Raw genomic sequence first — 23,577 nt, forward strand, 5'->3', positions numbered from 1 at the left:
TTTTCAAAATAAATTATCTTTTTGTCAAAATCGATGAACTTTTTGCCAAATCCGATGATTTTTTTCAAATTGAATGATTTTTTTTTCAAAATGGACGAAATGTTTTCAATACGGATGAACTTTAAAATTTCGTGAACTTTTTTTTTTCAAATTTGATCAACTCTTTTCAAGTTTAATATTTTTTAAATCAATGAACTCTTTCAAATTTGATTATCATATTTCAAAATAGATGACCTTTTTTCAAATTACATTTTTTAAGTTTGTGGACTTTCTTTCAATTTTCATGAAGATGTTTTGAATTCTCAATTTTTTGATTTTTTTGGGGGATTTCTTTTCAAAAGTTGACCAGTCAACTAGCCAACTGTTCGATCTGTCAACCAATATCGAGTGAGCGAATGAGACAACAATCCATCTCCATGTTAATGATACTTATAATCGTTTCGCATCCGGCAATTATTGTAAGACATATTGTCAATCAAGCATTTCTCTTTATGTCTTCTTTAATGAGTAAGTCTTGAGCTCCAAGTCAGGTGATCCCTCTACAACAACAGCTTCGCCTCTACAACAACTATGACTACCTCATTTGCAAACTATCACTAGGTACCACATGACCCGACCTATTTTTAGTTATGATTGATGCATGTGTGATGTTGTTGTTCATGGTGTTTAAATAATCTATCATGCCGGAGATACACATGCTAATAATTTGCTTTAATCATGATTTACATTATGGAATTAACCATGAATGGCCTAATTATCCAACAAGTACTTTGAGTAAGTAGCCGTATTAACAACTACGTAGCCATGATTAACTAAGGCATGATTGAATATCATCCAAAATCATCAAGCTTAGTAGCAGCAAGATTGCAGGGAAGTGTGAACATAAGATAATAAATGAAGTTGGGTCATGCGGCACAGGTCGCCCCCGAGCTCTCACTATGTGCCATGAGGAACCGATCTAAGGAAAGAAACAGTAGATAAAATAAATAACATTAGACAAGCAGATATATGTGGTTGATGATAAAAGCAAAATTAATTGGATAATATGCAACATAATACTATAAGTTGATAAATATATGAGAAAGGGTTTTTATATGTAGTTATATGTTTGTTTACCTCAGATGATGGCATCTATATGCTGTCAATTTTGGCGAAAATCAAAGGCGTAACTTCGTACACCACTGTAAGGCCCAAAATTAGGAGGTGGGCTAATAAGTTCGATTGGAAAGGACGTGGAAGACCCAAGATTTTTGTGTGCCATGAGCAGCCAGATGAAGGTAAGGAATTCCCGTCCTCTGGCCAGCTGTTTGGCATGCGTCTCTGGCCGCGACCTGCCAGCGGCATACATGATGATCCTCACCCACATATCTCTCATCTCCTCCAGTGTTTCTTTGCATGGTTCAGGCAAAGACAACTTGGAATCCTCCTTCGATATCAACTCTTTGAGATTTTGTAGAACCACGGGCTTGCTGATGCTGCCAGTCATCATCATCATAAACTTCTTACGAAAGCCTTGTAGTACTGATTTGGCACTGGTTGCAGTGACCTGCAACATAACAGGGTGTGTAGCAAGGAGGTACATCATATAATTGGATAGTTTCCGGCAGACACCAACCAAGGCAACTATTTCCACATCCACACTTGAAACTTCACTGAGGTGTATTATTGTTGATATATGCAAATTGATTATGACTGCAGTAAAATCTCTAGAAAATTCCCTTGCCATGTTATTCACACTGAGATGTTGCCACAGCCTACTCGGTCCTCCTCCGAAAGGGGATTGGAGAATGACTTCAATCTCCCTCAGAAAGCTATCTGTGATATCCGCATCCACCTCCTCGTACTTCGTATCTAATGTCTTGCTTAACCAAAACAACTTGTCCTCTCCAGCACCAACTGCTTTTGTCATCTTCCTGATCCTGCTCATCACTCGTTCCGACGTGGACGGAGTACTTGGCTTTTCCTCGCAGCCCACATAGATCAGAAAATTGTACTGCCCCATGTTGTTTGACCACAACATCTTCTCCTCTGGCCACCCAATAGTATTACTGGAGAAAAGCGTCCAGGATATGCGAGTGAGCCGAACCCACTTCTTAGCCATAAGCCAAGCCCACGTCCAAGGTGATACAATGACCATCATAAACATTGCACAAACTTCCAGAAAAAAGTATCCCATAAATAACATGTACGTGATTGCAATGTCGACTCTATTGTACCTCTGTTTGTTGCCAACTGTGAAGAAGAGCACAAGGGCAAGGAAAGCTGATACTTGAGAGGTGCACCGAAGTACGATGCCGCTCCTTGTCCGAAGCACTGCAGCCTTTGTATAGACATCACAATACATGATTCCTACATCAACCAACTTGGCCAACTTGGCCTGTTGGACTTGATGTGATCGAGCATAGCTTGTCCAAGTTGTTGCATGGAAGCCTTCTGGTATCTGGAAGAGTGTAAATCCAGCAAATAAGTGTCGAACTATCGGAGTTGAATCCAAGGAAAAACTAATAATGCTAGAGTACCTAGCATCCTCCTCCAGTTCTGGATGAGTCAACCTATTTTCTTCTTCATTACTATTGTAGCCACTGATGTTTTGTAGGTTACTGTACATGAGAGCCATCGTTCTCTCCCCGTACTTAATGATGCCAGCAACAAACATAAAGATGCCCGGAACAAGAATCTGCACATTTCGCCAAGCAGTAGACTTCCAGAAGACATACAAGGCTAGGACCACTTGGACTATCAAATTTAACAAATGCCTCAACCACAAACTGTTGTCCTCCAAGGAAAAAGCAGTGATGGTGTCCTGTCCACCAAGATGAAGCAGCAGGAAGGGTGCCCAAAAGAAAGCTAGTGGGTGGTTTGCTGTCAGCTGGGTGGTGTTTTCCGCTTGTTTTGAGAGTAAACCAAGGGTGTAAACTGCTACCATGTCTGCCACTAAATAAGCTATCCAAATGATGCCACTAAGAAACTTAGCGCCGCGTTGTCGAAGGCTACCAGTAAAAAAGAGGAATATTTGTAGCATGAAGCTGAGAAGCACAAGCAGTTGGATCTCCCATTCATTCAATAGTTGCAACAAGCTCCCCATTGTTAATTGGATTTCCAATGCAACAAACCTGCAGCAGGTATATCAATGAAAACGACATTTAGGTGTGATCTTCATCAAATCGAAGAATTTATTTTATTTGGGTGTTGACATTTCTTCATTTATAGTAAGTGCTCAACTAGTTTGCATGCAGATTGAACTCATGGTCCAAAATAAATTGGTGTATGTAAATTTTAAGTTAATGCTAGTTATTAACATAAACATATTGAATTGTGGTGGTAAATGCTTCCTGAACAGCTGCATATAACTACATTAGTCATACATGTGGTGACATGGGCACTATATTGGTGTATGTTCGCTAGACATTGTGGCAATGTCATTACCAAGATGGTGGTGGACCACTGGTAGCTGTTTGTTGAACACTCAGGTAACTAAACAACTAAGATTTTGGTAACTGCTTATCATGTTTGGAACTTAATTATCCTACCACTTAAAGAATCAGATAACTGGTTATTATAGAAAAGAACCACCGTTGTTCCGACCAACGAACAAATAATAATACACAAGAATGTAGCCATCTGCTTTTCAAAAAAAAAAAGAATGTAGCCATCTAGGAAACGAAGCCTAGACTACTAACTGGCATATTTGTCTGTAAGTATCATATATATCACATATCAAATCATGTAACACATATTATGAACAGCACTAAAATCACTGAACCAAATTAGTACTTTACCAATGCCACTCACTTGGGGGAAGCCTCATTTGCACATGCAACTATCAACCAACATGGCAACCACCAATTGGCATGACAACCAAACAAAAGCAACCTTAGCTTCTTTCGATTCACTCTGCCAATGAAGCAAACCAATGAATTGCAAAGCTAGCCTAACTAAAAACTACTCCCCGCATTCCCGTTTATAGGTCTCACACTTATATCTAAGTGGTCTATATTACCAATGTAATACATACTCCCTCCGTCCGAAAATACTTGTCATCAAAATGGATAAAAGAGATGTATCTAGAACTAAAATACGTCTAGATGCATCTCCTTTTATCCATTTTGATGACAAGTATTTCCGGACGGAGGGAGTATTATAAAAACGGAAATGCTAAAAATCTGATGTCAAATTTTTAAGCATGGTAAAATGAACGGGTTTTATGGCAATAACAAAATTTGCCATCTCGGGCATTTAATTTCCATGCTAAAAAATCTCACATTCGATTTAGAACAGTCAATTTTTTAATGATATATTTTTTGTGATATAAAAATCATGTTGAGTTTGTTAATTTGTGGACCTAGGGATTACACGCTGAGCCTTCTAAACGGGAAAAGAGGTGGTAGTCCAAAAGTTGGGCCACACAATCTTCCTAGAGGAGCAGCCATAATGCAATGATCAACGCAGTTAATGCATGGGATAGTAAGTACCTCGTTGTTGTTCATCCGGTTGATATTGGTACCAACACCAAGCTACCACATGATAATGGTTGCTGATTTGACAGTGCAGTTGCAGAGCAAGCTGCTATGACTCCTCCCGGTCGACAAAGGGCATTCTAAGCCTTGACTATGGTGGAGTGGAGCTTGGTTGGAGTGGGACACTAGATGCGTGCCGGGCACTTGGCAAGGAACGGCAACACCCAAACAGCCGACCACTTCCTTCCTGCGCATTGGGGGTTGAGAACATGAGATCAAGGAGGACAGGGATGTTGTCGTCGGAGCTCGGGCGACGGCATCACGGCATGCCTCGCCATGTGGGGTAAGTCAGCGAGGAGGGGTCCGGCGAAGGTGGAGAGCGGGGGAGTGGGGAGGTTGGAGTGAGGCCGGCGCGCCCTACAGTGAGAAACAGGGGTGGCGATGGATCGCGTGGGGTGCAGAAGGCTCGCTGCTGGTGCAAATGGAGATGGTGGCGGATCGCCGTGGTTGAGAAAGAAAGTGGCAGCCGGCAGCCACATCCACGTTGGAGACACGGTGCCAGTGATGGATGAGAAATCAGCTTGAAGAAACGGGGAAGAAGACGTGGCTGTGCTGTGTTGGCGAGAGATAAGGTCGGGAGATCGGGCGGCGCCCCACCACTCGTCCCCTCCGTAGCGTAGAAGCCGACCACCTCCAGCAGGGCTTCCCCGTCGCTGCCCGACTAGAATCCGTTTCCTTTCATTATACGGTTTTTTTCCAACAAAAGAACATTTTATTCAATTGATACTACCACATTGGAAGAATATCCGGCCTCTGCATAGCACGATGCACGCAACCAACAAGGCCAATAAACCTATAAAAAATTATTACAAAATAAATCAGTCCAGCCTAGGTTGAGGCAAATCCTATCTAGAGATTACACCGACATCTATGCCATGTAGATGCCTGCATAAAAATGTCTCTGTCACCCGGCCTCTGTACGATAGGTCAAATACGAAACCATCGCGTACACGCATGAATAACCTGCACAGAAGATGAAATACATTTATTGTTAAAAATCACATCATTTCTGGTAAGCTACAATGCCCAACATAATGCAGCCGCTCTAACAAGTTGATGTGTAGAAAATTATTTATCAATAACCCGCAACCAATTACCGAACATGTTACACGCACTACATGGGGATATATATTAGAATCTAGTTAAACTATGGTCCAGACTGCACGAGCAAAGTTACACTCAAAAAATAAGTGTTTAACAGACTCATCATGTTGGCAAAAGACACACGTTTATGAAGGCAGGTCTGCAAAACACAATCCATATCCGTGGTTGTGTAGACACATTCATGTCAAGCAACACATAAATACTCACCCATCGCCGGTTTCCTACGGAATCGGCTACTGTGTCATGTTATCATCACGGTCCTGCTTTAGGTGGTGAACACATTGCGATTCCATGGGATGGCACAGGGCCTTCATACGTGGTTCTAATGTGAAAACGGTTTTCCTTTGCTAATTTAAATTGCCTTGAAATTGCTGAAATCATGAGTACTAGCGTGTAATGTCAAAAAATGCTCTTATATCATGGGATGGAGGGATTACCTCCCTAACTTAATATAAGACGTTTTCTGAAGTTACTGAGGGAGAGTACATTGAAACGTTTCTTGAGGCAAGATAAATATAAGTGCATAGAGCGCATGAGTCCACTAGAAAGGAGGCAGTGAATTATGGGCCTATACCTGCGGTGTGCTTGAATTACTACATGCACATATGAACGCGGCAGCTGTAAGCTCATCGACCTCTTCATGAATGTGCTTGCTTATTTGAAATGCACTTCTAGACAGTATACGAGTTGTATGGGGAAAACAGACTATCACGCACCATGTCGACATTGTTGAACATGTGTACATGTACGTAGGTCTGAATTTCGTATGCAATACCTGTAGTATCTGGTTTTCTCTGTATGTACGTGTATCTTAAGAGACAAGACACCGGTCGCACCGCTTATACCTATATATATATATATATATATATATATATATATATATATATATATATATATATATATATATATATATATATATATATATATATATATATATGCCTAGTGCACGATCAATCAATTATCGATGCACCTAATCATTCTTCACATGATATCTATCGCAAGTCGATCCCCTACCTTCCGCCTAACCCTTGCCGCCGCTGCCGCCGCGCCGCCTCCGCACCGCCGTCGCCGCCGCCGCTACCTCCTCTTAGCCGCCGCTGTGCATCCCGTGCCGGCCGCCGCTACTCGTCTTCGCCCGCTGCTAGCCGCTTCCCCGCACACCTGTTCGCCGCTTTTCCCGATCCCGCACGCCCGCTAGCCGCCCACCCGCCCTGCGTACGTACCCTGCACTACTTGCCTCGCTACGCATCGCCGCTTGCCTCGCTACGCCTCGCTCGGGCCGCCCGCTACACCGCTTGCCTCGCCAGCCGCCAAGCCGCTCGACCAACCCCGCGCACGCATCGCCCACACGTCGCGCCCGCTGCCAAACAGTTGCTGCCCTCCCGCGCGTCGCCAGCCCCGTCTGCTGCCAAGTCGCTGCCCTGCTCCCGCCGTGCCGCACCGCCGCGCCGCCATGACTTCCTCCGGCTCCTCCTCCTACAACCCCTTCGCCGGACCGGACCCCGCTGACATCCGCGACATCAACATCCACGACCGCGTCCCCGTCGTCCTCGATGCCACTGATGCCACGTACTTCGCGTGGAAGACGTATTTCTCGCTGCTCTTTCACGAGAACAACCTCGTGGATCACGCCGACGGCTCTGTCGACTCCTGCGCCATGGTGGGCGACTCCGAGTGGACCGCGATCGACGCCACGCTCGTCCGGTGGTTCTTCACCACCATCTCAAAGGACCTGTTTCACACGGTTGTGAGCGATGGTGATGACGCCCGCGCCGTGTGGGTCAAGCTCAACGGCCTCTTCACCGACAACAAGCTTCAGCGCCGCTTTTTTTGCAGAAGGAATTTTTTGACTGTCATCAGGATGATCGGTCTATCGATGACTATTGCCGCCGCCTGAAGACGTTGGCAGACGAGCTCCATGATATCGGCACCAAGGTTGATGACGACCTCCTCCTCAGCACGCTCACCGTCAGCCTCAACGAGGACTTCGATAACGCCGCCTCCAACCTCTCCCTCATCACGGAGCCCTCCTTTCCCAAGTTTGTGGCATACTTGCGGTTGGAGGAGGGCCGGATGAAGGGGGTCAAGAAGCGCATGCAGCACCACGAGCTCGCCGTCGGCACCTCGCGTGGTGCCCCACCACCGGCCGCCCCGCCCGCGCCTGCGCCCCGCCACCAGCCGGCACCCCCCGCACCTCTCGGGTTCTACCCCCTCCTGCCCGCAGCCCCCGCTGCCCCCAGCAGCCGCAGCAGGCTGGCGGGTGCCGCGGCAACCGCCGCAAGGGCGGTCGCAAACAGGCGCAAGGGGGGCTCCTCGTCAGCAGCAGCAGCAGTAGGCCACCCCGCCTTGGACTTACGGAACCAACCCTTGGATGGACGTCGTACACGCGTACTCGAAGCCGGTTCCACGGGCTCCCGCTCTGGGCATCCTCGGGCCTCGTCTGGCGAGCCACCAGGCGCTCTTCACCGCGCAGAACACCGCCCCTACGGTGCCCGCGCCTTCCTACGGTGCCGCGCCGGCCTACAGCGCCTACGGCGCCGCTCCCGCACCGGCCTACGAAGGGTCTCTTCCTCCCCAGGTGCCGCCTCCGTGGGATCCGGTCCTCCTCGCTGCTCTACACTTGGCTCCGTCACCAAGTAACTACGGTGGCGGAGGTGACTGGTACATGGACTCGGGCGCCACCGCTCACATGACTGCTCATCCCGGTAACCTCACGTCTTCCACTCCCGTTCATACTCCCACTCGCATCACCGTTGGTAACGGTTCCTCCCTACCCATTACACATGTCGGTTATATGTTATTTCCCTCTATTTCTAATCCTGTCAATATGTCTAATGTTTTTGTGTCTCCGGACTTAGTCACTAATCTCGTTTCTGTTCGTCGCCTTGCTCGTGAGAATCCTATCACTGTTGAATTTCACGATATCGGTTTTTCTATGAAGGATGCCCGTACACGGATGGTACTCCACTGATGTGATAGCCCGGACGACCTTTACCCGGTGCATCCCTCCGGCGCCACCACCACACGTCGTCCCGCCGCCTTTGCCGCTAGTGTCGATCTTTGGCATGCCCGCCTTGGTCATCCCACCGTTATGTGTCAGATTCTTCAAAGTTTTTCTTTCTCATGTAATAAGGTTGACAACCACACTTGTGAGGCTTGCCGCCTTGGCAGGCACGTTCGTCTTCCCTTTAGCGAGTCTACAAACATTTCCACCTTACCGTTTCAGTTATTGCATAGTGATGTTTGGACGTCCCCGGTTACAAGCAACACGGGCTACTTATACTATTTGATGATATTGGATGATTTTTCTCATTATGTGTGGACATTCCCTCTCCGTCGCAAGTCCGACGCTCTCGCCACACTCACAGCTTTTTATTCATATGTCACCACACAGTTCGGTCGTCCTATTCTCGCCTTGCAAACTGACAACGGCAAGGAGTTTGACAACGTCGCCGCAATCTTCTTGCATCCCACGACACCATCTTTCACCTCACCTGTCCCTACATGTCACTGTAGAATGGTCGCGCCGAGCGCGTCATTCGCACTCTTAATGACTGTGTCCGCACGTTGCTTTTCCACTCCTACATGCCTCCCCGGTTCTGGCTGGACGCGCTCGCGACCGCCAGCCTCCTTATTAACATTTGCCCGTGTCGTTCCCACTGGAACTACACTCCTCACCAGCTCCTCTTCGGTGCGGTTCCGTCTTATTATGCTCTTCGCATCTTTGGGTGTCTCTGTTATCCTAGCTCCGCGTCCACTGCTCCTCACAAACTCGCTCCCCGGTCCCTTCCTTGCATCTTCCTTGGTTATCCTCCCAACACCAAAGGTTACCGGTGCTATGATCCATTGTCCCACCACGTTTTCACTTTGTGGCATGTGTACTTTGATGAGATGGTGTTCCGGTTTCAGCAGGTACCGTCACCTTCAGCGACTCCTGTGGCGCGGTTCGCCCCTGCTTCCACCTTGGGTGGACCGCCCAGCCGTGCATTGGGCTCGGCCTTGCCAGCGATCCCTGCGTCGGCGGCCCCTGTCGCTGCGGCCCCCGTCACGGCCCCGGTCCCCATAGCCCGTCGCCGCGGCCCCGGTCCCCGCGGCCCCTACCGTGGCCCCCGTCAGTGCGGCCCCTGCCGCGGCCCCCATCGCCGCAGCCCCCGCCGCGGCCCCTGTCGCTGCGGCCGCACCCCTCACCGGTGCGGTCACTCGGGCTCGGACTGGGACACTTCGTCCCAGCACGCGTTACCCGTCGGACGAGTACGCGTGTGCCACATCCACCTCGGCGCCGTCTCCGCTCCCCACCTCCGCTTGCGTAGTCCTTCGGGATCTGAACTGGCTAGCTGCAATGAGTGAGGAGTTTGACGCCCTGCAGCGCAACCGTACGTGGCAGCTTGTCCCGCGGCCTCCCCGTGCCAATGTCATCACTGGCAAGTGGGTATTCCGCCACAAGATTCGCCCCGACGGCTCTCTCGAGCGCTACAAGGCATGTTGGGTGGTGTGCGGCTTCGGCCAGCGCGCCGGCGTGTACTTCACCGACACCTTCGCCACGGTTGTCAAACCAGGCACGATTCGCGCTGTCCTCCAGCTTGTTGTTTCTCGCGCCTGGCCAGTCCACCAGCTCGATGTGTCTAATGCTTTCTTGCATGGCCATCTCAACGAGCAGGTGTTCTTTCAGTAGCCTACTGGTTTCGTCGACACCGACTATCCGGACCACGTGTGCTTGCTCTCCCCTTCTCTCTACGGGTTGAAGCAGGCACCTCGAGCCTGGTACCAGCGGATCACGGCCTTCCTTCAGCAGCAGGGGTTCCGGTCCACACGGAGATACCTCCCTGTTTGTTTATCATTAGTGCCTCGCCACCGCGTACCTCCTCCTGTATGTCGACAACATCATCCTGACTGCATCCTCGCCAGCGCTTCTTCAGCAGATCACAGCTCGCCTCGGCACCGAGTTCGCCCACAAAGACTTGGGGGCTCTCCACTACTTCCTCGGCATCGAGGTCGTGCGCCAGGCCACTGGCTTCTTCCTGCACCAGCAGAAGTACGCCTACGAGCTTCTGGAGCGAGCGGGCATGCTTAACTGCAAGCCTGCTCCCACGCCTGTCGACACGAAGGCTAAGGTGTCCGCCGTCGAGGGTTCTCTGGCGTCCGATGCTCCCTTCTACCACTCCATAGTCGGTGCGCTTCAGTACCTCACGCTGACACGTCCGGACATTCAGTACGCTGTCTAGCAGGTGTGCCTTCATACGCATGCTCCTCGTGACACCCATTGGGCTCTGGTAAAACGTATTCTTCGATACATACGTGGCACCACAGCCATGGGTCTCACCCTGACGACATCACCTGACACCAGCCTTGTTGCCTACTCCAACGTCGACTGGGCTGGGTGTCCTGACATTCGACGCTCCACTTCCGGCTACTGCATCTACCTTGGGTCCTCTCTGATTTCGTGATTGTCTAAATGACAACCCACAGTCTCGCGGTCGAGCGCCGAGGCTGAGTACCGGGCTGTGGCCAACGCCGTCACGGAGTGCTCTTGGCTACGGCAGCTACTTCAGGAGTTGCTATGTGAGGTTACGAAGGCGACACTTGTCTACTGTGACAACGTTTCCGCGGTGTACCTTGCTGCCAACCCTGTCCATCACCGACGGACGAAGCATATTGAGCTCGACATCCAATTCGTCAGGGACTCGTCGCACTTGGTCGTGTTCGCGTTCTACATGTGCCCACCGATCAGCAGTTCGCAGATGTTATGACGAAGGGACTACCTACCTTGACATTCGAGGGCTTTCGGTCCAGTCTCTGCGTCACCGGCGACGCTTCGACTGCGGGGGCTGTTGAACATGTGTACATGTACGTAGGTTTGGGTTTCGTATGCAGTACATGTAGTGTATGTCTCCCTTTGTATGTACGTCTATCTTAGGAGACAAGACACCGGTCGCACCCCTTGTATCTTATATATATGTGCCTAATGTACAATCAATCAGTTATCGATGCACCAAATTATTCTCCACAGACATGAAACTGAGACCACTTCATCAGCTTCATCAGCGTCAGCACATCAACTAGAGCATTATTGCTCGGCCCCACTTCAACTGCTTTTGCAGTACGTCGGACAACGAATTTCATGCTGCTATACGTCTGGCCTGGACCAGTTGATGACGATCTTAATAATACGTCACACCTACATGAATATGTGTCTCTTGCTTCACCTCAGCTCTTGAGTACCATTTTTTTTCTCTTAATGCGGAAGTGTCATAAGAGCATCTCCAGCCGTCCCCCCACGAGCCCCCTCCCCCGGACAACTTTTTAGGCGCAGGCAGTAAAAAATTGCCCCAGTCGCACTACCAGACTCACGTTTTGCGCCGGATTTGGCCGAAATTATGTCCGGCTATCCTAGGCCAAACCCAGGATCCTGGGGGCAGCTGGGGGCACCAGCGTTATGTTTTGCATGCATAAACCCCACAAGTCAGCCTCTCTCCTCGCTCTCTCTCCTATTTTCGCCCACCACGTGCATGCACACCCGCCTCTATCTCCGCTATTATTGCGAGCTCGACCATGTCACGGCGGGCGTGGTGGCCGATCAGGCCCCAGCCAAGCACGGCGAAATCCACGGCGCCCTGTAGCAGGGCGGAGCGCGGCGGCCAGGCGGAGCACGTGGCCGGGCGGGCGGAGCATGGTACCGACCTCCTCCTCCCGAACGGTACCGGCACCGGCACCACCAGGGCCGTGTCCAAGGCATTTGGCCGGTCCGCGGTGACGGCGTCGAGCGCGGCCAGGTCGCCGTCGTCCATGAGCTCTTCCGTGGAGAGCATACGCGGGTCCGGCGACCGGGACGTGAGCAGCAGCGGCAACCCGAGCGCGAGTCTGGCATGGTGGGCACACGCACGGTAGAGCTGAGCCGACGTGTGGCAAAGGAGGCATCGCCGGCCGACGACGCGCCAACGAGGTCGCCCTCGCGCCCATGTACGTGGAGGGGGAGCGGGAGTTGCTGGCGCGCGCGGACGAGCTCCTCGGGCCGCCCCCGCGAGCGAGCAGGGGGGAGCGGTGCCCGAGCCGCCCGTCGGAGTTTCCAGCGCAGATGGGGTGGCCACCGTGCTCGCAGACGGACGACGCAGACGGGATGGCGTGCAGGTCCTCGGGAGTGCGCGGCCGGCGAGCGGGCGCGGCCTGGACGTGGACGGACGAGGAGGACGGCGGGATGGAAGGAGGACGGTGGCCTAGGCGCGGACAGGCGAGCGCGGCCGCGGGAGGGCGCAGCCTGCGAGCGGGAGCGCGCCGACGAGCGGGCACGTCCGGCGGCGACGTCGGGTGGAGAGTAGGAGGAGCAGAAGTAGGTGGCCATGGAGGTGTAGGTGGCATGGCCGAGCAGATGAGAGACGAGCCATCTGGGGGCGCAACTAGTGGAAATTTCTTCACCTGCAGGCTAAATTTTTCGCCCGCAGCGCTCCAAACTGCGAAAAAAACGCCTCGTGAAGGGCTCAATGGCGGGAGATGCTCTAAGTGGGAGCGCAGCACAACTTACCCGTCGCTCCATACACAGCTGTGCTGATGCTGACCACCTTAAAATCACCTACGTCCAACATGGATTCCTTCTTAAACTTTACATGCTTTGGTGTGGTCGCATGATTATTCTTTCATCAAACTTTGGATGCTTTGGTTTAGGATAAAATGAAATACTCCCTCCGTTTCAAAATATAGCGCACTCATGCTTTCCAAGGTTCAACTTTGACCATAAATCTAACCAACAAGACCGACTGCGGCCACCTACCTTAGAGACAAACAAATATAGACGACTAATATTTTTGAAGAATTCAACGGCGTTCCAGTCTTGAATAGCCCATTGAGTGTCAACCTAAACAGGTCTGGATAACCCAATTGAGGAGAAATAAATCTAGAGAGGTGCCAGTTGATCCGAGACGCCATGGATTTCAAGAACACCACAACGTTGGTCCATCGCTTGGGCAGCACCGAACCTCGTCTTATCCCCGTAGAAATTCTGGTCCTCTTCGGCAGCTTGGTGTGGGTCGTCCTCGAGCTATTTGACTCATTCCGCCGGCGGTACAGCCACCGAGCCACGGGTTCCTCCGCCTCCTCGTTTGGAAAATGTACACTGTCCACTGTTCTGGCGCCCTACACCATCGGACTGCTGCAGGCTGGTCCATTCCGCGAGCTGACATTCGTCCTCTGGGGCACCATCCTCCTCCTGATCCAAGTAAACTCCGACTCCCTCACCGTCTACAGTATCCAGGATATTGAACAGAGGAAAAGGATGCTTGTGCAGCAAGCGTTGCAGATCTTTCTGGTGCTATGGCCGATTGTCAATGGTAGTGGTGGCAACAAGAGTTACAACACTACCACATTTTTTTTAAAGGGAGGTTTGGTATCCCATTCTAGTGTGATTGCAGATTACATGGTGGTTGAGGATCAGTTAGCTGAAGACGTCGCTGATCCAAGCATGCTGGAGGGGTACAGCTACATATTTGACGGGGAATTGGAACTGGCTTCCATGCTTCCAACCGCATCTGAGAACAGAGTTGGATTAAAAGAGGTGACCAATGACTAAAACACCACCATCGATGCTGTTTAGTGATGGATCGAGGCTTACAACTTCGAGCACAATGAAACTGGAAAAAATTACAATACTATTGCACATTTGCGCTCTCCTTCATATTATACAACTGTTGAAACGGAGATTCTGCGGCTATCGGCTCAATGAAGCTGGCATTGGAAAGACGCCGCGTCTCATTCTTCATGGCATCTTCTCTGAGAATGGCTGGTATGTTCGTGCTTGTATCATCTTAATACAATATTCGAATCAATAAAATCTTCATTTATTGTGAAAAAATCCACATGCATTGAATTTACATGAGATTCTAAGCACACCAACACAAGAAACAAAGTTCAAGATGAGAAAATCAAGGGTTTTAGAGTCAGTAATCGAATGGCAATAAGTCCCCTACTGAAAAAGACTATAAGTTGAACTCATGTGTCAACAGTACTACCTAGGATACCTCGAAGACATGGCCAGCTCTTCTTCCATACTGTATTGTCTAGTCGATCCATCAGTGCTTCTTCCATCTACGGTTGATGGAGCATTAATCGTGACACCTTTGTTCTCAAGTCTGTTGGTGCCAAATTCATCTGAAATATACTCCTTGGATGGTCGAAGACCTTCAAGTGTCAACTCCACTTGCCTCATGGTTGGACGCTCCTCTCCTCTTAATTTTATACATGCCACTGCAAGTGCAACGGCTTCTTCAACTTCTTTGCCTCCCTCATCTGTAATTTGTGGATCTAATATCTGTGACAGATTACCCTCCTCAAACAATGCAACAAAATGTGTAACAAGGCCTTCACCTTCAGAAGACAAATATGAAAATGGCTTTTGTCGAGTAAGCAGTTCTATGAGCATGACACCATAGCTATAGACATCACTTTTGTCTGTGAGCCGCCCTGTGTAGAAATACATTGGGTCCAAATATCCTATTGTACCTTGAACCATTGTTGTTAACCCCGACTTTTCCACCGAAATATATCTTGAAGCTCCAAAGTCTGCTACCTTTGCTGTTAGAGTGTCATCCAACAGTATGTTAACCGACTTCACATCTCTATGAATGATGGGCATTGAAGCTGTAGAGTGAAGATAGGCCAGTGATTTGGCTGTTTCAACTGCAATCCGAAGCCTGTCTTCCCATGACAATGATCTTGGTCCATTGATGTGAAGATGATCATAAAGGGTTCCATTGGATATGAACTCGTAGACCAACATTGGAACTTCTGTTTCAAGGCAACAACCGTAAAGTTTTACCACATTTCGGTGATTGATCTGTGATAGTATAGCAACCTCGTTAATAAACTCATCAATCTCCCTTTGAATAATCTTCTTTGGCTTCTTGATGGCTACCACATGGAGGTCTGACAAAATCCCTTTGTATACTGTACCATGCCCTCCACCACCAAGCTCACGAGCTTTATCAAAATTGTTGGTTGCCTTCTCTATCTCTTCTAAGGGTATGATCATCCTTTCAGCAATATCAGCCCTCTGTGATACCAATTGTTGCAACAGCTGTCCTCGATTTTGGTCAAAGAACTTTCGCTTTGAAATTTGTGCATTTCTCTGTTTAACTTTGCTGGAAATGAACCATCCAGCAAGAACTGAAACTATGAGGCCCCCAGCACTCGCAAGCCCAGCTCCAACGCTAACTGAAAAATACAGAGACATAGACACGCGTTAGTACGTGGTCATCCGGTCCCCTGGAGTATTGTGTGTGTTTGTGTCTATACATAAACAATAAATGACTTGTACTCTGTCTGAATTGAATAGAATACGCTTCATCGGATCTCAAAATAATCTAGACTCACGTCCACTAAGAAATAACGGACTGAATCAACATAGAAATGTGAAGATTATGTCATTGTGTGTTGATAGTTCTCTTCTGAAAAATCAAATAATATAGGTATCCCCCACCAAAATAAGTAAACCTGCGGTGGACTCACCTATAATCATGGACCTCTGGCGGCCAGCATCCGGAGCTGGAGAAAAACAAGATAGGAGGGAAAATAAGTTAAAATTTACTTAATTGCTAGCTAGGCTATGGATGCATGCATACTAGAGATAATTATTCAGTTGAGAACTTGTTAATTAAATCAAGCTAGCCATATATATGCTCCTTCCGTCCCATATAACATAAGATTTTGTTGCATAAAATATTATATTATGCGACAGAGGAAGTATGTGCTAACCTTTGCGGGATGTAATAAAATCTTATATTATGGGATAAGTATGTGCTAACCTTTGCATCCCTGGCCATCGTCGTCGGAGTAGGGGTTGCCGTCGTAGCCAACCTCGCAGTGGCATGTATAGCCTCTGTTCCCCTGCTTGCAGTGGCTGTGCTTGCTCTTGCACTTGTTGGATGTAGTACAGTTGGGTTTATCAGATAAGATCTCCCACTGTAGAATAATAGGGACCTCCTGCACGGCTCTGGCTGACTGTTGCTTATCGGGTTGCTTATCGGGGCCCAGCACGCCGGAGAAAGCCAGGTTATCGTACCACCCTTCTGCTGCAACAAACACCAGCGCACGTGACATCGTATTTCCGGCGAACGCACTCTGCTTGCCTAGCCAGCCCACACTCAACTGCTTGGGCATCCCCCCCGTGGAGTCCTGGGAGATGTGTGTCTGACAGCAGCCCATGCCGTGGCAGTACTTGTCATTTGGGTTCCGGCGCCGGCTATGCCCTTCTCGGTCTCGCCCTCGGTGGTCGACGTGGCCAACGTCGGTGTCTTCGTCCGAGGCAAAGCTGCAGAAGGAGACGCATCCACTGAGGATGTCTGGGCCATTGTCGTTGCTGGTGCGGTGCCCGAGCATCGACGCCCACGCATCGCACCCCATGAGGACAAGCTCGTTGCTGGCCGAGAGCGAGTAGGGCGCGATGCCATGGTTCGGGAAAGGAAAAAGATTGTCATCCACATAGGTGCTGTTTAGTAATGCCCCGGCGTGGACAGCGCGCACGGTGGCATTATCGACGTGGATCTTCTCGACTCGGAAGTTGCCACTGTCGTCAAGGAGCAGCCGTGGTGGGTCGTGGGTCTTGTCGCAGGTGAGGTTGAACCCTGGATGGAAGCAACCAGCGGGGCCCATGCCTTGGATGCCGAATGGGTACGGCACTTCCACATCGCCGCAGAGCCTCGTGCAGTTTTCTGCATGCGTGTAATGTACGTTCAATTCATAATCAGAGGAGCACAAGTAACATTTAAACTCTTGAAGGAGAAATGATGTATCTGTTGTTTGCTAACACTAGCAGGACAGCTGAGAACTTGAGACTACCATTTTCCTTTTCGGATATGCTGTGAGTCTGTTCAAGCGTTTTGCTTTCTTTTTAACACATACTTCCTCCTGTCCTCTTTGCTCCGGAAAATTTTGTTTTTGCCACCCTAGGTTTTGCCAAATTTTCTTATTCCACTCTAGATTTTGACATTTCACTTTTGCCACTCTTAGCTTTTGATAATTATCACAATTATCATTCTGTGGCAAAAGCAAAATAATTTTATTTCATTTTTGCTACTCTTAGCCTTTGACAATTATCAGTTCTGAATTTTTTTTTCTCTTGCCACGGGAATGGCAATTGTGATAATTGTCAATAACTAAAAGTGGCAAAAGTGAAATGTCAAAAATCTAGATTGGCATAAGGAAAATTGGCGAATTCTAGAGTGGCAAAAACAAAAAATTTCCCTTACTTTACTCTGCGTATTAGATTTTTGTCAAGTCAAACTTTATAAAGTTTGACTAAATTTATATTTAAAATTATCAACATCTACAATACAAATTATATATATATATATATATATATATATATATATATATATATATATATAGGACAAATTTTATCTACAAGCAGTGGTAGTTACCACCTAATTATTTAGCCTCCACGTGTCCCTGCTTAGCACCAAGCCAAACGGGTTAATGGGAGTCACCGGTGGAGGTCCTAAACCCGCTAACACTTGCCTTGCCCCACGGGAAGTTAATTGCATGGGCTGATTTTTAGGGGCGTTAGATACTCCTTGATATCTGGAAGCATTAAATTAAGTCATGCAGTTTGTTTTTCTTAGTTCGATAATTATCTGGTCTGATGCTAGTTCAACTTTCTCCTTCATTCTTGGCTGGATGGAACAACTCTATTTCAAAAAATCACATGACCGTGACACTAATTGTTTGAACCCAAAGAAAAGTAGTATGGTCACTCAGAATTTTATAGTGTATATGCCTTTTGTCTTGAAAGGTATGCGCATGTCTACACATTGCCTGCTAGTTATGTTTCACGCCATGCAGAAAAGTAGTACGCAAGTATGTAGTATATCATTTTAAAAGGAAGTATGGAGTATGCTTCAAAAAAAAAGGAAGTATGGAGTATGTGGAATTGATGTATATTTATGTCAAAAAAAAAGTATGTGGCCTATCTTTTTACGAGAGTATGGAGTATGTAGTACATATACTTCTTATTTAGTCATGGAGTATATATACTTCTTAATTGTAGGAAGGCATATGCCTATACACATTGTACTACTAGGTACATAGTGGCAGTATATACATATTTTGTAAAAGCTATTAACATCCAAAAAAATTGTACATACAAGTACTTATTATGTACAGCATATTTTGCTTTAGGTGAGGTGCACGTGAGTATATATGTAGAATATGCAATTTCGTTAGGAAGGTAGTATATACAAGTAGAATATACAGTTTTGTTAGGATGGGAGTATGGAGTATATACACAAGTGTACACGGAGTATAAACATGGTATCCTATGAGTTCATGCATTCTATTTGTACTATATACACATCGTAGAGACATGGTGTCTTGCATGCATCAAAGGGAAGTATGCAGGCAACAAAGATCTACGACTTTGACTTAATAGCTTGTTAGTTTTGGTTCGGGTGCACAGTCGGCAGTAGCAGATACAACATGATGAACGACGCCAGCGATGTGCCTCAGTTGATCCATTCATCAATAATACGTCCGTGTAGCGCCGGCTGTACATGCCTCGTCCTCCTCAACTAGACATGCACCACAAAAGCAATGTGTGGAGCCGTAATCGTAGCTCCGAGTTGCACTGGTGCAGATCGTATCTGGTGGTGTTGTGTGCGCCTGGGCGGCTCGACATACCAAGAAGCCACCGTGCGACCCAAAACCTAAGTTCGGCTTGTCGTCGTGCATGCCGGCGGCCATGCGCCCGTCGTCACACCTGGACCATGGGAATCACGCTGCAGATGAGAAAAAATCAGATATGGATATAGGCACCAAAGAGGAGCCATATGTGCGTATTTAACACAAGATTGGTCAAAGATATAGATTGAATTCACCTTGTTGATCTCCCGTATGAGCTGCCATGGAACATGACGTGTGTGTGCGTGGATGAGATCTGATAACTTTGAACGGTGAATAACAGAACACCATGATGTCCGGTTATGGTTTGAAAGCTAGCTAGCTATCGTTTGACCTGAGGTTGTTATTATATACTAATATATCCTGGCAAACAAATCGGATAGGTACGGTGCGAGTGGATATTTTTATTGGGTAGAGAAAGTCTGACTATTTTGAGAAAGGGAACCCGTTAATCAACGGGCGCACCTGATGAGATCGGACGGAAGTAAGGATGGAGGTAGTTACCCCCTAGTGGTAGGATCTATTTTCCCTATAGACACACACACACACTATAAACAATTTCACAATGAATCTAACAATATTGATTTGGCATTGTGCACGTTGATACATTTTTCTATAAATTTGGTCAAAGTGGAGCTATTTCGACTTGCGACAAAACTTATATGCAGACTTAAAAGGACCGGAGGGAGTATATGGAACTTGGAGAACGCTATCTTCTGCTTTCATTTCAACAGATATATGGAACGGGGAGAACACTATCTTCTAAAAAAAGGTCTAGATGCTCGCAAAGAACAAATAATAATAAAGTTGCAGCTATGGCCGGTCAAGTTTATTTTTTAGGGAACTAGCATAGTGGTCTTGGTAAATTTGAGAGAATCATATGTTTTAGTTTGTCGAACGTGTTAATTATTTTTAATCTTATACAATACTTTTTAAACTTCTATTTATCATTTCACTGTATGATGGGCAACATTTTAGAATCGGTACATGTCTGGTGTAACATTAACCTTTATTTTGTACGTGAGCAGATTTTTTGGTGCTAATACATAAAAACAAAAAAAATGTCAAATGATAATTTTCTATAAAGTGAATGATATGTATTTTTTCCAACAATAGTTTTATATAACGAGGCGTGGAGCCGCGAGTAAACCAACAAAACTAACCCACAATAGTCTTGTTCGGTATATCGGTTGTCACATGCTTTAGCGTATGTCTTCATCAGAGAGTAGCGGCGAGCATCAAGCACCGATTTTTTTACGCAGTGCTACAGTGAGTAATCCGATTACTCCAATTATCTTCCCGTTCAGTCTACTCATTATTCTTGCTCGCATATATGATTGAATCTATCTTTTATAAGAGAACTTTTAAAAAATGACCATCACACCCTCAAGCATCAGGTTCTATTAATCAATGCTTATTTATGTACTGGTTCGTCAATGCACATGCTGATGCCTACTCATCCTTCCGTCTTTTTTACGATGACTCCTAAATTGTTTTTGTAAATTGTCAATAATGTTTTAATTGAAATTATAGATTATTTTTAATACATGTAGTTCAAAATTAGATATTATTTGATAAATATCTAGAGATGCAATTCATGTTTCTAAATTGGAAAAATGCTAAAAAATGCAAAAAAAAATTGCATTAATAACACAACGTAACTAGATGATATCCCTTGTGTTGCAACGAAAATTAGTTGCAATATATTTCAATGAGATTTGATTGAGTCGAATATAAACATTTAAATTAATAACATACGAATCAAAATTGAACATACATGACTTATTAAATTCGATTTGTATAGTTGTAAAATATTGTTAATTGTAAGTAGAATAATATAATGAAAAATATTTTCCCATAAGTGGTTGCCCGTGGTGGTTGGTATTTTACAATGCATGGTTGCATGTAGAGACGGACCTTATCACATCCATAATTGTATAATGGTGTGACATGCTTGTATGTAGATAACTAAGTTAGTCGGGTGACTATCTTATGGATAAATAAGATATGTTCCATGTGGCTGGTCGAGTTTGCTTACCACTGCTAGCGAGAGTAGAATCGACGCATCCACCGGGTACAGCATGATTTCCCTGAGTTCCTGGCGGGCACCGGCACACTATTGATCCGCCTACGTAGCTACACTCACCGTAGCACTTGGTGATGTCCTGTGGCAGCTCGCACCCGTCAACAACAACTACAAATCAAACACTAATCACTAATAGATTCACTGACTCAATCGGCTCGTAAATACTGTGCCATCCCAAATCAGCCAAGTCGATAAGGAAATAAATGCTCATACACACGGCATCAAATTTATACCATATAATAGTAAATATATTTTCTAAGAAATCTAATAAAACTAATTCGATGTTGTAGACGTTGATATATATCGCATCCGAATTTTGAGTGAAGTGAAGTGCATGCGTACCTTGGCAGCCGCCGGGGACGTAGGCGTTGCCTGTGTAACCCTCATCAGATCGGCAGTGGCATGCATATGATCCTGTGGTGAGGGTGTCGACGCAGGTGCTGTGGTTGCTTTTGCATGGGTTGTTCGCGCAGCTGCCACTGATGTCATACCTTAGATAAACGGGAACATCCAGTAGTGTTGCGCTACTGTGTTGGGACTTGGAGTTGGAGTAATTGGAGAGCCAGTAGTCGAACCAGCCTTCCTCCGCGATGAATGCGCGCGCGGGTGCTCGCGCCTGGTCCGCGCTCACATTCCTGCCGAACCAGCTGAACTCCAGGCTGTACAGCCCTACCGGAGCTAGTAATATTTCGTCGATGAGGATGGGAGCACGGCAGCAGCCATCGGCACCGGAGCATCCGCGGTCGAACTGGGGGCCGTCGCCTCGCTCAGGGGCGCTGCAGAAGGAGTAGCAGCCGCTTATTGTCATGGGCTTCACGGTGGCAGTAGTGGAGTTGCCCTTGTTCCTGCTCCTCCGCAGCAGCGCCGACCGCACGTTGCAGCCGGTGAGGATGAGCTCGTTGCCATTGGACGGCATGAAGGGCCCCCTCAGGCTTATATCGTCGGACCAGCTCGTGCTTAAGTCGACGTCGCGGACCAACTCCATTAGGGAAAATGAGTCTATGTGCTTGATCTGGAGACGCTGGTCTTTGCCATCGGCGCCGGGGAGGAGGAGGAGCAGCCGTGGGGGGTGGTGGCTCTGGTCGCAGGTGAGGTTAAACCCCGGCTGGTGCAGGAAGCAGCTGGGGTCCGGGCCAATGCCGAACGGGTATGGCACCTCCACGCCGCCGCACGTCGTGACACAGCCGGGCATCCCAATCGGCGGACTGGCTGCTGCTCCGGCTCCGGCTCCGGCAGACACCACTAGGAGTAATACTATTACTGTTACTACCGACGCCATCTCTTGCGCTAGCTACCTCTCTGATCTCTAGCTATCAGTGTGACTACACCCATGGCCGGTGCTTATAAGGTCGCCTGCTAGCCCCAAAGCTAGAGTTGCAGGTCGGCATCGATCTCATCTCATTCCCACCTACCACACGCTCCATCGCTTAATTAAAACCTTGATCTCATTGCTTGGGCAGCTTTACATCACATGCATGAGCTTAAACTATGATCGATTACAGCCATCTCACGAGTAGCTTTGAACACTGGACCGGACTGGACTGGACTGGAGTAGCTGACTGTGCAGTGACACTCACTAGCTCCGTCCCTATCGATATGAGATAAAACAAACTTCTACCGCGTCGCGGCCAGCTCAAGATTCCCTACTGACACCCACCGCACTCCGGCCGAAGCCACCGTAGAAAATCAGATATCACACACGCAAAGGGTAATTAAACAAAGGGAAACGTTTAAAATCGGCGTGCCGGCCGAAGCTTCGGCCGGTCACACCGCTCTCTGGCGCAGCCACTCGTTCTTTTCTCCTCCACGCGTCACGGGCCCCATCCACCGCCTGTGCCATGCCTTATCTCTTCACCCCTGAGCTCCACCACTCATTCCACCTCATTTCCATGAACGCGTCCTTCCTCTGTCACTCTTTTCTCCCCAAAATAACAGTAGCGTGGATCCTCTCTCTCAGGATTTCCTCTCCAATATCCACTCCTCACCTAATCTTGCTTCTCCGCTCATCTCTAACGCAACCAAATCCACTGCTCCAGTGGCTGCAGATCGCACCTTGTGTTGCTCCGACGAGCGTAAGGCCCTCACATGCCCCGCTCTATTCTAGCGAGCAGCCGCCTCCACCTGCCCGCGCACTGCTCCGGCGTGCGCCGTCCTCCACCGGGTGATGGGCCGGCGGTTACGTCTTGCATGAGCAAACGAGATGCTGGAATCGGC

At 47.9% G+C, this 23,577-nt stretch overlaps 3 protein-coding genes across 6 annotated transcripts; all 3 read right to left on the reverse strand.

Annotated features, from left to right (window-relative positions):
• Positions 1-468: 468 nt before the first annotated feature.
• Positions 469-5,055, reverse strand: LOC123161352 (uncharacterized). Of its 4 annotated transcripts, none has more exons than XM_044579192.1 (4): positions 4,473-5,053; positions 3,780-3,894; positions 1,117-3,113; positions 469-958 (listed from the first exon to the last, which is right to left on the reverse strand). In XM_044579192.1, the coding sequence occupies exons 2-3, from the start codon at positions 3,806-3,808 to the stop codon at positions 1,142-1,144; spliced, it is 2,001 nt and encodes a 666-aa protein (XP_044435127.1). In that variant the 5' UTR covers positions 3,809-3,894; positions 4,473-5,053; the 3' UTR covers positions 469-958; positions 1,117-1,141. The 4 variants fall into 4 exon arrangements, with proteins under 4 accessions (XP_044435127.1, XP_044435129.1, XP_044435128.1 ...); XM_044579194.1 differs by having other exon boundaries at positions 3,793-3,894; positions 4,473-5,052; XM_044579195.1 differs by lacking the exon at positions 469-958 and having other exon boundaries at positions 2,155-2,440; positions 2,520-3,113; positions 4,473-5,055.
• Positions 5,056-14,613: 9,558 nt separating this feature from the next.
• On the reverse strand, positions 14,614-19,340 carry LOC123158647 (wall-associated receptor kinase 3-like). The gene is made up of 4 exons (XM_044576557.1): positions 19,181-19,340; positions 16,405-17,314; positions 15,978-15,997; positions 14,614-15,818 (listed from the first exon to the last, which is right to left on the reverse strand). Exons 1-4 carry the CDS (start codon positions 19,338-19,340, stop codon positions 14,614-14,616), a joined length of 2,295 nt encoding a protein of 764 aa, XP_044432492.1.
• A 47-nt stretch (positions 19,341-19,387) lies between these two features.
• On the reverse strand, positions 19,388-22,653 carry LOC123160538 (wall-associated receptor kinase 2-like). The gene is made up of 2 exons (XM_044578346.1): positions 21,706-22,653; positions 19,388-21,442 (listed from the first exon to the last, which is right to left on the reverse strand). Exons 1-2 carry the CDS (start codon positions 22,640-22,642, stop codon positions 21,420-21,422), a joined length of 960 nt encoding a protein of 319 aa, XP_044434281.1. The 5' UTR covers positions 22,643-22,653; the 3' UTR covers positions 19,388-21,419.
• Between the last annotated feature and the right edge of the window lie 924 nt (positions 22,654-23,577).

Source organism: Triticum aestivum, chromosome 7B (genome assembly GCF_018294505.1).
Source record: "Triticum aestivum cultivar Chinese Spring chromosome 7B, IWGSC CS RefSeq v2.1, whole genome shotgun sequence".
Classification (NCBI taxonomy): domain Eukaryota; kingdom Viridiplantae; phylum Streptophyta; class Magnoliopsida; order Poales; family Poaceae; genus Triticum; species Triticum aestivum.

What these genes read in the sequence shown, in the direction of transcription:
- LOC123160538 (XM_044578346.1), bottom strand. Translation starts at nt 22,642, where the DNA reads ATGGCGTCGGTAGTAACAGTAATAGTATTACTCCTAGTGGTGTCTGCC. An exon ending in CGTCCCCGGCGGCTGCCAAG is followed by an intron (nt 21,443 to 21,705) that starts GTACGCATGCAC and finishes GAGCTGCCACAG; the next exon opens with GACATCACCAAGTGCTACGG.
- LOC123158647 (XM_044576557.1), bottom strand. Translation starts at nt 19,340, where the DNA reads ATGGCCGCCGGCATGCACGACGACAAGCCGAACTTAGGTTTTGGGTCG. An exon ending in CTCCACACATTGCTTTTGTG is followed by an intron (nt 17,315 to 19,180) that starts GTGCATGTCTAG and finishes ACACGCATGCAG; the next exon opens with AAAACTGCACGAGGCTCTGC. An exon ending in TCCGTTATTTCTTAGTGGAC is followed by an intron (nt 15,819 to 15,977) that starts GTGAGTCTAGAT and finishes TGTATTTTTCAG; the next exon opens with TTAGCGTTGGAGCTGGGCTT.
- LOC123161352 (XM_044579192.1), bottom strand. Translation starts at nt 3,808, where the DNA reads ATGAGGCTTCCCCCAAGTGAGTGGCATTG. An exon ending in CCCCCAAGTGAGTGGCATTG is followed by an intron (nt 3,114 to 3,779) that starts GTAAAGTACTAA and finishes TACCTGCTGCAG; the next exon opens with GTTTGTTGCATTGGAAATCC.